The 12,789-nt window shown below is 44.1% G+C and overlaps 2 protein-coding genes across 2 annotated transcripts; one reads left to right on the top strand and one right to left on the bottom strand.

Annotated features, from left to right (window-relative positions):
* On the bottom strand, nucleotides 1-6,876 carry LOC307261548 (myotubularin-related protein 9-like). Its single transcript, XM_080042117.1, has 11 exons — nucleotides 6,350-6,876; nucleotides 5,965-6,021; nucleotides 5,432-5,540; nucleotides 5,135-5,260; nucleotides 3,580-3,753; nucleotides 3,273-3,490; nucleotides 2,913-3,074; nucleotides 2,472-2,613; nucleotides 1,388-1,612; nucleotides 338-563; nucleotides 1-203 (listed from the first exon to the last, which is right to left on the bottom strand). Exons 1-11 carry the CDS (start codon nucleotides 6,532-6,534, stop codon nucleotides 103-105), a joined length of 1,725 nt encoding a protein of 574 aa, XP_079898243.1. The 5' UTR covers nucleotides 6,535-6,876; the 3' UTR covers nucleotides 1-102.
* A 1,225-nt stretch (nucleotides 6,877-8,101) lies between these two features.
* fam167b (family with sequence similarity 167 member B) lies at nucleotides 8,102-10,567 on the top strand. The gene is made up of 2 exons (XM_080042784.1): nucleotides 8,102-8,474; nucleotides 9,027-10,567. Exons 1-2 carry the CDS (start codon nucleotides 8,172-8,174, stop codon nucleotides 9,288-9,290), a joined length of 567 nt encoding a protein of 188 aa, XP_079898910.1. The 5' UTR covers nucleotides 8,102-8,171; the 3' UTR covers nucleotides 9,291-10,567.
* The last annotated feature ends 2,222 nt before the right edge of the window (nucleotides 10,568-12,789 follow it).

Raw genomic sequence — 12,789 nt, 5'->3', positions numbered from 1 at the left:
AATTCCACATTGAAAAGACATTGAACTTTGGTAACATTCCTCCTTATAACATGCTCCACATGTTCAGGCTGACCTTCTTCATTCGTGTATGAAAAAAAGGTATCAGCTGAGCGCCAGCTTCCCCCACTGTATGACCATGTTTCTTATTTCCTCCCGAGCGTCTTCAAGGTGCCGCGCCTGTTGGGTCCACCTCAGAAAAAAGCCTAAGGATCGGACATGGGCTTGAGTCAGCACAGACACTTCAATTTAATTACAAAATCACATCATTGGAGGCTGATACAAACCCCTGGTCCAATGCACGGCAAGATCACGTTTGAATAAATATATCAAAGCTTACCCCTCCAGAGCTGCAGGGACTGAGGGTGGACTGAGGGCCAGATGGCTAGCTCTGTGGGCTCATACAGGGGGTTACAGTAGTGATCTCTCTCCCTGGGCCTCAACAGAACCTGGAACAAACAGTGAGTCTTCTCCGTTACTCCTAGAGCACACCTGAGAGGGGAGAGGGGAGAGGGAGGCAGAGGGTAACTAACACACTGGATGTTATGGAAAAGACTAGTGCTGCACTACATCAGGAAAACATGCGATAGGCGATAACATTGTTAAATATTGTGATGACGATATCACTTGCGATAATTAAAGAAATACTTAAATATACAGTGTTAATCTGTATTGCATTCTGTATGATTTCTTTATATACTGTACAATATATAGGGTTAATGTCTAACTCCCTTTAGTTCACTGCCAAGTGCCAACATACACCCCAGACCGTAAGTATCCTATTCGTGGTATAACACCTAACAACAGGCCAGGCATTCAAAGCAGATTAGTTCAGTCTAACCCTGTCCACCCAGTTTGGTGGCATACACGGCGTAGGCATTGTTGTCTGACACTTGCTGGTCTTCATGCAAATCAATGAAGTAATCATGTAATGCAAGAGCTATTTTTCCACCAACATGTACTTTACCACCTCAGCCACTAGTGTCTAGATAGGGGAGCAGATAATAGCCTCGTTTGACTAGGAGCCGTCTTGCTCAGACCCGCGCAATTATTATGCACGTCTTGCTGAGCGCACAGCAAAAGTGCTGCAAAAATGCTGTGCGCTCAGCAAGACGCGCGTCATAATTGCGCAGGTCTGAGCCAGACGGCTCCTACTCAAACGAGGCTATTGACATGCGTGCATGTATGGCATGAAATAGGCTATCATTTACCACAGTTCAAGCAGTCTTTGCGATACGTACAGTATACTATACCGGGATATCAACTTCTGCAATAACCATACATTTCTCAATATATTGTGCAGCCCTTTTAGTGTAGATCACTTTGAATGAATGACACTGTTGATAGGGTATCAGTGCCCACAGTTATGCAGAGACGTACAGTATATGACCAACCTCTCTTGCTGGTTGTTGCACAGGAAGGTGCCGTAGTTGGATGCGTATGCCTCGGTGGCTAGCCTCTGGAGCAGCGCTTCAGAGAATCCAAGGGCCAGGGGGAACTGGCTCCACAGCTGCCACACACAGTCAAGCAGCAGCAGGAAGACAGGGGACTCCTGCTGGAGACGGGCATGGGAGTAGGCTGAGTGGGCACACCGCTGCTGGAAAGGGTGTCCTGCCTTGAGATATAAAAACAAACACTTATTCATATAACTATGCACACACCCGTCTTATTTGCATTCTGGCCACACGCTGCATTCTTTCACTCTTCAGCCAGAATACTATTATCTAAAGGAGCTCATGTTGAAATATCTGTAATTGCTCTCCGTATTGATGAACTTGTAGAACTGGGTTGGGTAACTAAAGCATGAATAACTACTTTACTCCATATGATAATATCTTCTGTTTTAATTGAACATGGGTAAAAAGTATTACTATTACATTGATTGAGCTAATGTTTTAGCTATTTATTTATGTTTGGAGACATACCATTGATATATAAGGATGATGCCATAATAACAATGTTGTTGGAGAAGGGAAACATTTAAAAGCAAAGCAAGTTTTGTATAATCCTTGACAGCTACACCAGACCAACAGACTGAATATGACTTTTTTCTTAAAGCATTTCCTGTTAGGGGGTAGACTGCGGAGCAATATCCTTTTAACAAGAGATATGGTCATAACCACATGTGAGATTGTGCTTGAAATAACAGCGGACCGCCCTGCAGCAAAACTGCAAATGCTCAATGCACCGGAATTCTTCATGTTCTCACTGTGAGTATGACATGTTTTATGGTATACTTTCATTTTGATTTCAATTCTTAAATTCACACGAAGCATTAACCTAGACATTGAGACATACTGTTTAGATTATTCCACCCTATGCTAACCTTACTATGTGTACAATATGTGTGCCTATCAATTTTGAGGTCGTATTTGTTTTGTATTTTTTTTATATAAATCTACAGAATTCTTACAAAGTCTTTTCAAATTAGACCAGCAATCATTTCAAGTTTTGCTTCACACACATACACTCACCTGTACCCACTCCCTGTCCAGCAGAGCCAGGAATCCCTCCAGTGTGCGGCAGCATGGGTCCATGATGAGCTGAGCCAGAGTGCTGATGAGCAAAGTGGAGTCCGTCCCTTCAGAACCATGAACCAGAACCGAATGACCGTCCCTGGACAAGAAAAACAAAACAACAGTCCTGTTCCTCATGTAAGAGAAAAAGTGGATTTATTTCTCTTAGAAAAAATAAGAAGAATGTTTTGCTTCTTACAATTACAATCATATTACAAATACAGAACATGATTCAGACATTATAACCATGGCTTCCAATATCCTATTGTGAAGTGGGTGAACTAACTTTAATAAATAGGGTTACTGGCACAGTTTGCATTCATAAACCACCTGCAACACCACCACTGACACACACAGGAACACACACTGACACACACACAGTGAGGGTGTAGCTCTTACCTCTCCACGCACTCTGCCAACAGGCCTGCAGTTGACAGAGCAGTCTGGACGTGGGACAGCCACTTTGAATTCTCGAGCTTACTGAGCCAGCGGTCCATATTATGGGACTCATCACCTCGGGCCTCCACCAGTTTAATGAAACTCTCCTGCAGCGCTTTACCCCTTCACACACATACGAAGACAATGAGCGAAGGACCAGATGAGGATAACAGTATAAACAACATCCTCTTCTACTAAACATGCCTCACACACACACACACACACACACACACACACACACACACACACACACACACACACACACACACACACACACACACACACACACACACACACACACACACACACACACACACACACTTTTCCATCTGTCTGTGCAGTCTTTTCCAGCTGCCATAGCACGATTTGGACTCGAACCCTCCACCCATCATCCGGGCATGCTGCGCCTGCTGACTGGAGCGCGTGTCAATGATGTAACCTTTGTCTGAGCCGTCAATCACAGCTTGGAGGAGTTGCTCGTCTTCCTTGCAGCGCTTCCTATTGGCTCCCGACAGCGGCTGACTGCTGCGCATAATTACCTAAACGAAAAAAAGTGTCACCTTGCCTTGATTAGAATCTCTGAGTTGCACGTACGGATCGAAGGCTTATAAGCATGAAAGGCCCTCACCATGCCGTTCTTCCGGTGGTAGTAGCAGAGCACGGGGAAGCGCCCGCCCTGTCTGAACTTGGCCACCTTCCTCAGCATGTCGTCATCCGTGCTCTTGGGGACGATGACGGCCGACGGGTAAGAGGGACACACTGAGTAGTCTCTGTTCACAGTGCTCAGCCTCCACCTATCGTGCTGCAAATAGAAGGGAGAGGCTAGTCAGAGTGACACGCGAGTAATGCATGAATGAATGAAAAACAGTAAGTGGTCGTTGTTTGGAAATGTGACCTTTAACACGCATAAATCAAGTTAAAAAAAAAATCAGTAAACTGCACATTCATGTTTATCACCCTACACTTCGGGATAGCTTACTTCCAAGTTCAACTGACTTTTTCTCAGCTCAAGCTTACTCTCAACACCTCCAAACAATGGGGCATCTGGCTAGAAAACGTCACTTTCCTTCTCCATTCACAGATCTAAGCTGCAGTGTAAAGGTCAAGGCCAAATTTGTTGCATTTTTGCCACTTCTGCCAAACTTCCCCTCATTCAAATGTCTATTCTACTGTACATATGCTAGATTATGGCCACACAATATACAGGGTTGCCTGGAAAAACAATCTATCCAAACTTGATACTCTTTACCACTATGCTATCCGGTTTGCCAAAAATGTCCCATTCAACACACTCCACGACACCCTTTACTTGTTGGTCAACTACACACTTGTTGTAAGATTAATTGGTACACTCTAATGTACGAGACCCTTCTCGGTCTATCAACCCCCTGTGTGTCACCTGTCACACAACATCCAGTCCTCACTTCATATCCAATGAAAAATTCCTAAAACTAACACCATCTTTGGACTTGCATCATTTAAATCCGCTGCTGAGCACGTCTGGAATGCAAAATACCCTTTAACTGGATAAACTGATTTCCATTTCGTCCTTCAAAAACGCCATCTCCGCCATTCTCACGGATACATGCAGTTGCTTTTCTGCATTGTAAGTATACCTGTGCAATAAACATGTAGCCACACAGCCAGGAAAGTTACTTAGTGGAAAGAGAGCTTAACAATCCGGATATTTCGTAATATCTTTCTCAGATTGTTTGCCTGGCAGCTTCACAATAACAACAGGTCTCCGGGGAGCCACTGCCGCCAGCCAAGAATTCATTTTTTACACATTGTTTTATGTACAGTTTAAAAAACAACGTATAAGGCCTCATATATTGTGGTCTTCAGACGTGTGATTGGGCCCTTAAAACATATGCAAAGCATCGGGTCCACACCTCGCCATAGTAACATGCCATTTCCCAGAGGAAGATGTCTGAATTTCAAGCTGTGTGCAGCACATTCTGGAGTTAAGGGGGAAAACAAACGAATGCTCAGCAACAGGGATATCCTGAATCTCGACCCAGGCAATCAGTTTCCGTGGCATTTTCTGTCGTATACGGTTGTTGGACCCCTGCTGTGGAAAGTTGCCAGTAAGACTCTATGTATACATGTCTTATACACGTAAGATGACATTACTTAACAGCAGACACAGGTTCATAAGACACAGAGATTTATATGTTGCTTACGAGCTCCTTCATTTGACTGTAGTGTTGTTCCGGAGATGAGAGACCCCACTGGCCCGGTAGGCTGAGATCCGAAGGTCTGTAAAAGAAAGGATACATCTCCGAGACATCGTCCAGACAGGACAGGGTCTAGAGACAAAAAGAAAATGTCATTACTCATTAGATAGTAAAAGCCCAGATCAGGGCAAGGAGGAAATTAAGAGAAATGCTGTATTCAAAGAACATATTTACAGTCCCTTCTCAACGAATTGTTGATACCCTTCTAAATGTGTGCCCTATGTTTCAGGTTGTTTATTATACCTCAATGGAACGCGCAATGTTGAGACACTGCTCCATGCCGGGGATGTCAAGCTGGAGCACACGCAGATCCTTACACTTGATGGTTAACGTCCCCGAAGATCCTGATATCCTGGTACACACAAAACAATGTAAACAATACCTCTGTGTCCACATCCTCCCCCCAACACCCCCAATGTTTTGACTCTAGAGCAGTGCGGAAAGTTTGACACGCAGCAAGAAAATGAAGGTGAACCCGGTCAGCTGGGCTGTGTGTGTGTGTGTATGGGGAAGGGGTCTTCTCTTGCTGACAAATGTGGGTGGGTGTGTGCATCCCCTGCTCTCCATCGCTGACCAAAAATATAACAAGTGGCTTTTGGGGGAAGGTAAGAAAAAAAAAGAAGTTGTCAGTAGCAAGCGACACACGCAACACTTTGGGGTGCCAAAAACAGAGTTGCTGTAATTAAACTTGTTGGCAAATGTCCTGTTACAACAACACTGTGGGCATATGCACAGCACAGCAGCAGCAGACACACACAGCACAAAGGATGTCCAACCTTTCACTGGGGCCTGCACTAGAGAAGAGGCCGGAATAGGCCAAAAGGTTTTCCACACTGGTTAAGGAAAAAAGATGTGAGGAATAATGGAATTAGACATTAATGAAACAATGGAGCATTCACTGGCACGGTGGAGAGTTAGTGTGGTTATTTGTTTGAACATGGCCAAGTTTGTAACGGTTATGTAATAGAAAATACAAAACCCCCAATATTACGTGCTGTGTTAAGTATTTGTAATAAATCAAATCAATCATGAAGGCTGTTAATTGAATTGTGTAATGTTTTTGTTTTTGCAGTGTGGAAGTGACTCTGTGCTTTACTATTTAATTCTCGACTAAACTGTTTCCTGAGACGTTCATGATCACAGTGGTGACCTGTCACTCACCTTTTCTCAATCGCATCAATGTTTCTGAGGAGCAGCAGAACCTGCCCGGGGCTGCCCTCCCCCCTGTCCGAGAAGAGCAGGTGGTGGCCGGTGATGCACAGGGTGCCTCTGCTCGGTGGGTGCAGCGGCTGCCGGAGCCAGACGTCCTTCACATTGGCCGTCTTGATGTGATCAGCGAACTCCATCAGAAGAAAAAACTGCTTGACTTGTTGCTTCAGAGGTGGCCACGACCACAGTAAATCACTCCTTGGCTCTCTCTTTCTTGTGAGAAAATTTAAGTGAGCTCTCGTCTAGCTCTGTTTTGGGTTAGGCTGCAGTGGCGCTCTTTGTTTGTTTGACGATAAGGAAACCTATAAATAGATTCATTTTGTTGCAAGCATGGCCGGGCTCTGCAGTGGTGGTGTGATGTGGCTTAACCTCCCTCTCTCGCGCACAGGTGGCTGTGTGCGCACGAGACCGCTCTGGAGCGAGATGCTGTCGCTCAAGGCGACGCAGAAGACGGAAGTGGACGTTTCCGGAGATATAGCAACCCCGACATGTGCAACATTTTGCTGGTAAAAGTTTTGTACCTTCACTGTAGTGTGTATGGGGGGCTTGAGAGAGGCAGCGGTGATGGGCTTGCTGTGTAATAAAGGGCCACTAGATGTCAGTATTGCCAAAGAGCTGTTCTAAATCACGACAGGCTCTATATTGATTAGTTTATTTAGCCTACTCCAAAATGTAGGTAACAGGCTATTGCAAGTAAAAGTAGGTTACTCATGTGCTTAATGCTGCCTCTCAGAGTATTATATTATTATATGTAGGCCTATGCTTTTTTATGTAGGCTACTTGTGTTGGTGTTACTGATGGACAAAGGACTGTAGCCTAAAAGAGGTAGGCCTTCCTTCATTTAACTACATCCTTTAGGCCTACACTGTTGGTATTTTTATTGTATGCATCGTATTTTGATACTCAGTGAGTATTGTGTATAACATGTATCCAGTAGACTAGCTATAGGCTATAGATAAGATATAAGACATATATAAGACATATGTGGGAAATAGGGCCTATAATATTTCCCTTTGAAATATAGTGCAGTGAAGAGGTGGATTGGATCCAAGTAGGCCTTCATTTACTTATGTTTGCTAAAGTAGCATTTAGATGTTTCTTTATTGGAGTATTCTCTTGTTTTATTATTATTGATCGGCTCCGCTACATTTCAAATGGAAATACTTTTTACTCAGCTATTTTCTTACAGCTTGGTTAATGGTCACTTTGTTGATTGCAGATTTTACAACCAAAACACAAACAGCTCCAGCTACAACATAAATGCTCCTTACGCATTAATAGGCTACATGAGTAGCTATAGATAGGCCTCATAATAACCCAGTAATGAGTAAAGAATCTGAAGTATAAAGTAACATGATGCTCAAGCAGCCTATACCTTAAAGTTGTGGTGTTGCTTTTCACTATTTAATTCAGATCACATTTATTTATTTTAAGTAAAGCCCACAAGATAAAGACATTCTTGGAATTTAAATTCTAACTTTATTTAGTTTAAAATAACTTTAGCTACTTTTCAGTGTTTCAATGTCAATGCGTGACTCAGCGACACCTGGACTGGACTTTGCTTCCTCCTCTCGTGTACAAAAAAAAAATGAAAAAAATTAAGAGCCTTTAAACGATCCAGCCTCTGCGGGATGGGCGGTCACTGCCTCTTATCTCCCTATAAAGGAGCTCAGGACCTGTTGCGCTCTAAACAGCCCTGCTGCAACCGAACCACTAATAAGCGAGCTTGACTAGTAGTTGCAGCAGCAGCAGCAGCGTTCATCCATTTGCGCTGATGGATTTCAAAGAGTTCGGTGGGGAGTCCTCCGAGGGGGAGGCGGAGGATCTGGACAGCTTGAAGGCGCTCACGGCGAAGCTGAAGTTGCAGACCCGCAGACCGTCCTATCTGGAGTGGCAGGAGCGCGTGCAGAGTCGGTCGTGGAAAGAGATTGATCCAGAAGCGACAGCAGAAGGGAGTCCGGGCTCTGAGGAACAAGTCGTCCCCATGCCCGCGAATGACAACTCTGACGTGACTGTGAGCAACATCTGTGGCTTTGACTCTATGGATGATGCTTTGGAGTTCCTGAGAAACGAGCTGGTGAGTCATGACCACTGAGCATTTCCTTTTTGTTTGTATCGGAGGATCTAGCCAATTCCAGAGAAAAAAGATCAACAAAACACAATAACATAATATAATACCACACATGCAAGACATTTGCTGCACGATTCATCCTTAGTATTGCATATTCAAATTCAGTACCACTGCTTATAACAAAGTCAACAACTGTACCCTGTTAAACTGAAAATGATATCCAAAGATCCCCATCTGCATGTGTGCGAAAAAGACACCTTACTTCCTCCTCTCAGGTAGATAGCTTAAGTGTCAGTGATCTGCTCTGCATGAACGCCTGACCTAACTTTAAGGGGACAGACTTCATGCATGGCCTCACATGGTGAACCAACAGCTCCCCAAACAATATATGATGTCTTTTTTTCTCACAGTCAGTCTCAGCCTGAATTCTCCACATGTCAGTTCTCTACATAGTTGTTTGATAAAAAAAAAAAAAAATTGGATGAGTGCCAACTACATCAAAACTCTCACATATTTTTCTGTCATCAACCTCCGTCCCTTCCTCCCTCCTTTCCGCAGAGAGATATGCAGGTCCAGGACAACCGGCTGGCCCGTCAGCTGATCCGCCTGCGGGGGGAGATCAACCGGCTCAAAGTGGAGCAGGTGTGCGACCGCCACAAGGCCATGCTGGACGACGCCTCCTACGAGCTGGAGGAGTGCGGCGAGGAGTCCGACCTGCTCTGCGACATCCCCATGAAGGCGGCCTTCGCTCTGTCCACTCCACTCAAACACCTGGGCCTCACCAAGATGAACATCAACTCCAGACGCTTCTCACTCTGTTAAAACAGAAACAAACTAAACCCTGTAGGAGGATGTCCCTGGCACAATATTTAGCTTTTTTTTCCTCCTTTGGAGAATTTTTTTGGCGGCGACTGGTGCCTTGAGCGAAAATGACAATGACTTACTCCTTTGGTGTGCACCCTGGCTTGCCATGCATGAGAAGGCCTCGATGTGCAGACCTGTAGGGACGGACACACACCCTTTATATGGTCACACCTTGAGCTGGGCGGCTCTGCTGTTGACTGTTCTTTGCACAGGGCAGTGTTTATCAGGGAAGATAGATGAGGACCAAAGAGCTAGACTGTAATGTAAATATAGATATGGATTGGGTGTTATGTTCAGTATCTTCCCAATGATTTGGTGGTGTTGTAAATTAGACATGTGCAGAACAGTCAGGGAGGGTAACACTGTTTTTTTTCTGAAAGACTGTTATTGAAAAAAGAAGAAGATAACCTCAGAATAGAAGACATTGTACTCTGAAGGCAATAAAGGAGGACATTTTTTCAGACAGGAGACATCATTGGCTCCCAACCTAAGGGACACAGGCAAGGGGTCGTTAGATAAATCTGAGAGGTTGTGAAGCAATTTAACAGGACAGAAACCAGGAAAAACAGTCCATCTAAAACAAATAACTCAATAATTGTATCTCATCAGACCACCCTCTAGTAGAACTGGTTGCATCCACTGATAAGTGATCGCAAGTAGACATGACTTCATCTTAAGGGTTCACAAGTCTAGCCAGATAACGGAAATGTTCAGCAATGTCTGATGTCCGCAGTGGTAATGTCTCTATCAATATCCTCAAAGGAAATGGGAGGTCGCACTCCAGCATTTTTTAACACCTCTTCTTCACAAACCAAAAATATCTCCATGGCCTCGCCACCGCAGTGACAGGAGCCAGGAGGCCATGCCTAATGCATTCTGTTTTCCATTACCGTGTCCAGATTCCTGGAGAGCACGGATTGGAAACTATATATGGACGGACAATGACAGGGCGTATTTTGTCGCTCCGTGGGCTGTTTAAGGGGAAGTTAAACAGTTGATTTGATAGCTTTATACTATTCTAACAGCAAGTAGAATTTCTATTTTTTTTTATATTTAACTTTGGGTGTAAAATATATTAAATGTAAAATATAAAAAGCTAGCAGCACTATTGTCAATATATGCAGGTCATGCAACTGTAATATGAATGTATCTGGGAGTATAAGAGCAAAATGCCTTAACATGTAAATGTTTCTCTTGCACAAACAACACACAATTAAAGAGTCTTAACATGTCTATATCGCTTGTAGATCAGATTTTATTAGCATCTGAAATATTGGTTATTACATGGTTAAAACTGGTCTTTTGGACTCGTTCTCTCTATCGATCTCATCTGGGTTATGTGTCACCACATGCTCCATCATCCTTGGCTTTGAAGCAACCATGCACAATAGTAGGCTATCTTCTTTCATGACTTGGTGTAATACCCAAACGTATGAATGGGGGATGTGCAAAAAACCACAGACCATGTTTCTTTGGACACAATCAGTCAAAGAAGTAACCAAATATGCCTCGGCAGAGTGCGGCCTCTGTGTGAAATGGGAGCGCTGCTGAAAGGATCACAGTGTGGCGTGCTTTAGGACACGAGTGACCCCACGTGTGACTTTAGACCTCAATAGTGGAAATGAAATATCACGTGGAAAATGCACATGGGGGTAAAGTAGTATACCTTTAGGCCTTATTCTTCAGTCAGGGCTTTGACAATAGAGCTGTCCAGACTTGTGTTTCCCCTGCCACTCCACTGCCCTACACATACTTTCCCTTGACCTTTTCCCCATATCGTGCCACATTTCATATGAACAGTGGCTGATAGTAGGGCAAATGATTTTAAGGCTCTGAAACTAGACTTAAAATGCTTGATTTTTGAATTGGTTTTACTCTGCGTTAGAACATACATGCGTAAGAAAAAGAGAAACAGAAGTCTTGTTCGCTCACATGAAAAGACAAAGAGGCCAGCACCTGCATAGTGAAGCAGGAGGTGGGAGGGTTGGAAAACTTTCGGCACATTGATAGTATCTGTATTTCGATTGCGTAACAGAATGTGATTTCCAACCACATTTGGAAGCAGTGACAGCTGTGGTCGAGGGGGGGGAGACTAGGAATACCCTTAAAGGCTCACGACGGGCCCGAGTCAAAGAAGCCCTTCGCTACGAAGATGGTGAGATAATCTATGGTATTATTTAATCACATTTTAGATTCAGCCTTAAGACACAGATAGAATACTGCAGTTGTGCATTTGCTTTATTTGTTTGAATGAAATCAGCTCAGTTAATAGGTTCAGGAATGTACGGCACAACAAAACATCTAAATAAAATAAATAAACTACTTCACCCACCCTCCTACATTAACTCTCTCTGTCTCATGGAGATGTGCTTTAATGGAAAAAGGGGTGAGGTCAGGTGGTTTTCGTCGCAAGTGTCACTTAATCTGTGTGTTTGTGTGTGTGTGCGTGCATGCATGTGTGTGTGTGTGTGTGTGTGTGTGTGTGTGTGTGTGTGTGTGTGGCAGCCTTCTAAGCACACATCTCTGAGCACTTCCTGTAATGTTTGGACTGACTTCCTGCCAGCGCGTGCTCTGTATCAGCATCCGTTCACCACAAGAGAGGGGATGCGGCCGAGAGGTAGAAAAAGGCAGACAGCTCAAGCTCAGAGAGTGTGCTAGCAATCTGAGAGACTTGTTCATTTTTGTCTCCTCAAGACTAAATGTGACCCACTCAACACAGGGCTTCGGTTAAGAAAATGACTCAAAAATATAAGACTTTTATTAGTTACCATTGTGCCAAATGTGTCTATTTGTTTCCATATGATTTAGTTGTAAAAAACAAATCAAGGCCACAGTCTTTGTTGCTTTGGTCCACTGGCCACACAAAAAATAAGCCCTCATAATAAGAAAAATTGACGCTCAAACCACTTAACGGGAAACACAACTGTCCCAAATCAGCAAAATGCTATTTTGTGTGGCCCTACTGTAAATACCACCAATTACATTTAAATCCGCCGCCTCATCATAGACTCTCTTGCAGAGTTAGTTCAATTGAATAACCCCGGACCACCTTCTCAACCCTACAATGACGGTGTTCCTCACCTTAAAGGTCACCGGCTCACAGATGTTACATGCAAAAGCAGCCTAAAATAGACAGATATATAACCTCACCATTGTCTCCCAACTGTATTGGAACATTCACGTCTCCGCTCCCACTTTAGGAGGGGTGCTGTCCTGACCCCTTTACAGTGTGTGGAGGGCCTATAACATCCCCCCTATACCACTACCTCTGCTCACACACAGCTGCATGGTAAAGCACCTGTTAGAAGCTTGCACTGCAACCCTCAGCCTTTCAACGACAGGAAACACTCTCTGGGTCTGTGTGTGTGTGTGTGCACAGCCGTACATCAGCACTCTAGTCACACTAGTTATAATAAGAGACGCAGATGATGACATCTTCACACTGGGGCTGCTGTGG

Source organism: Ammodytes marinus (assembly GCF_949987685.1).
Source record: "Ammodytes marinus genome assembly, chromosome: 15".
In the NCBI taxonomy this organism is placed as follows: Eukaryota; Metazoa; Chordata; class Actinopteri; order Uranoscopiformes; family Ammodytidae; genus Ammodytes; species Ammodytes marinus.
The sequence above is the reverse complement of the archived record's forward strand: the minus strand, read 5'-3'. Positions and strand labels throughout refer to the sequence as shown.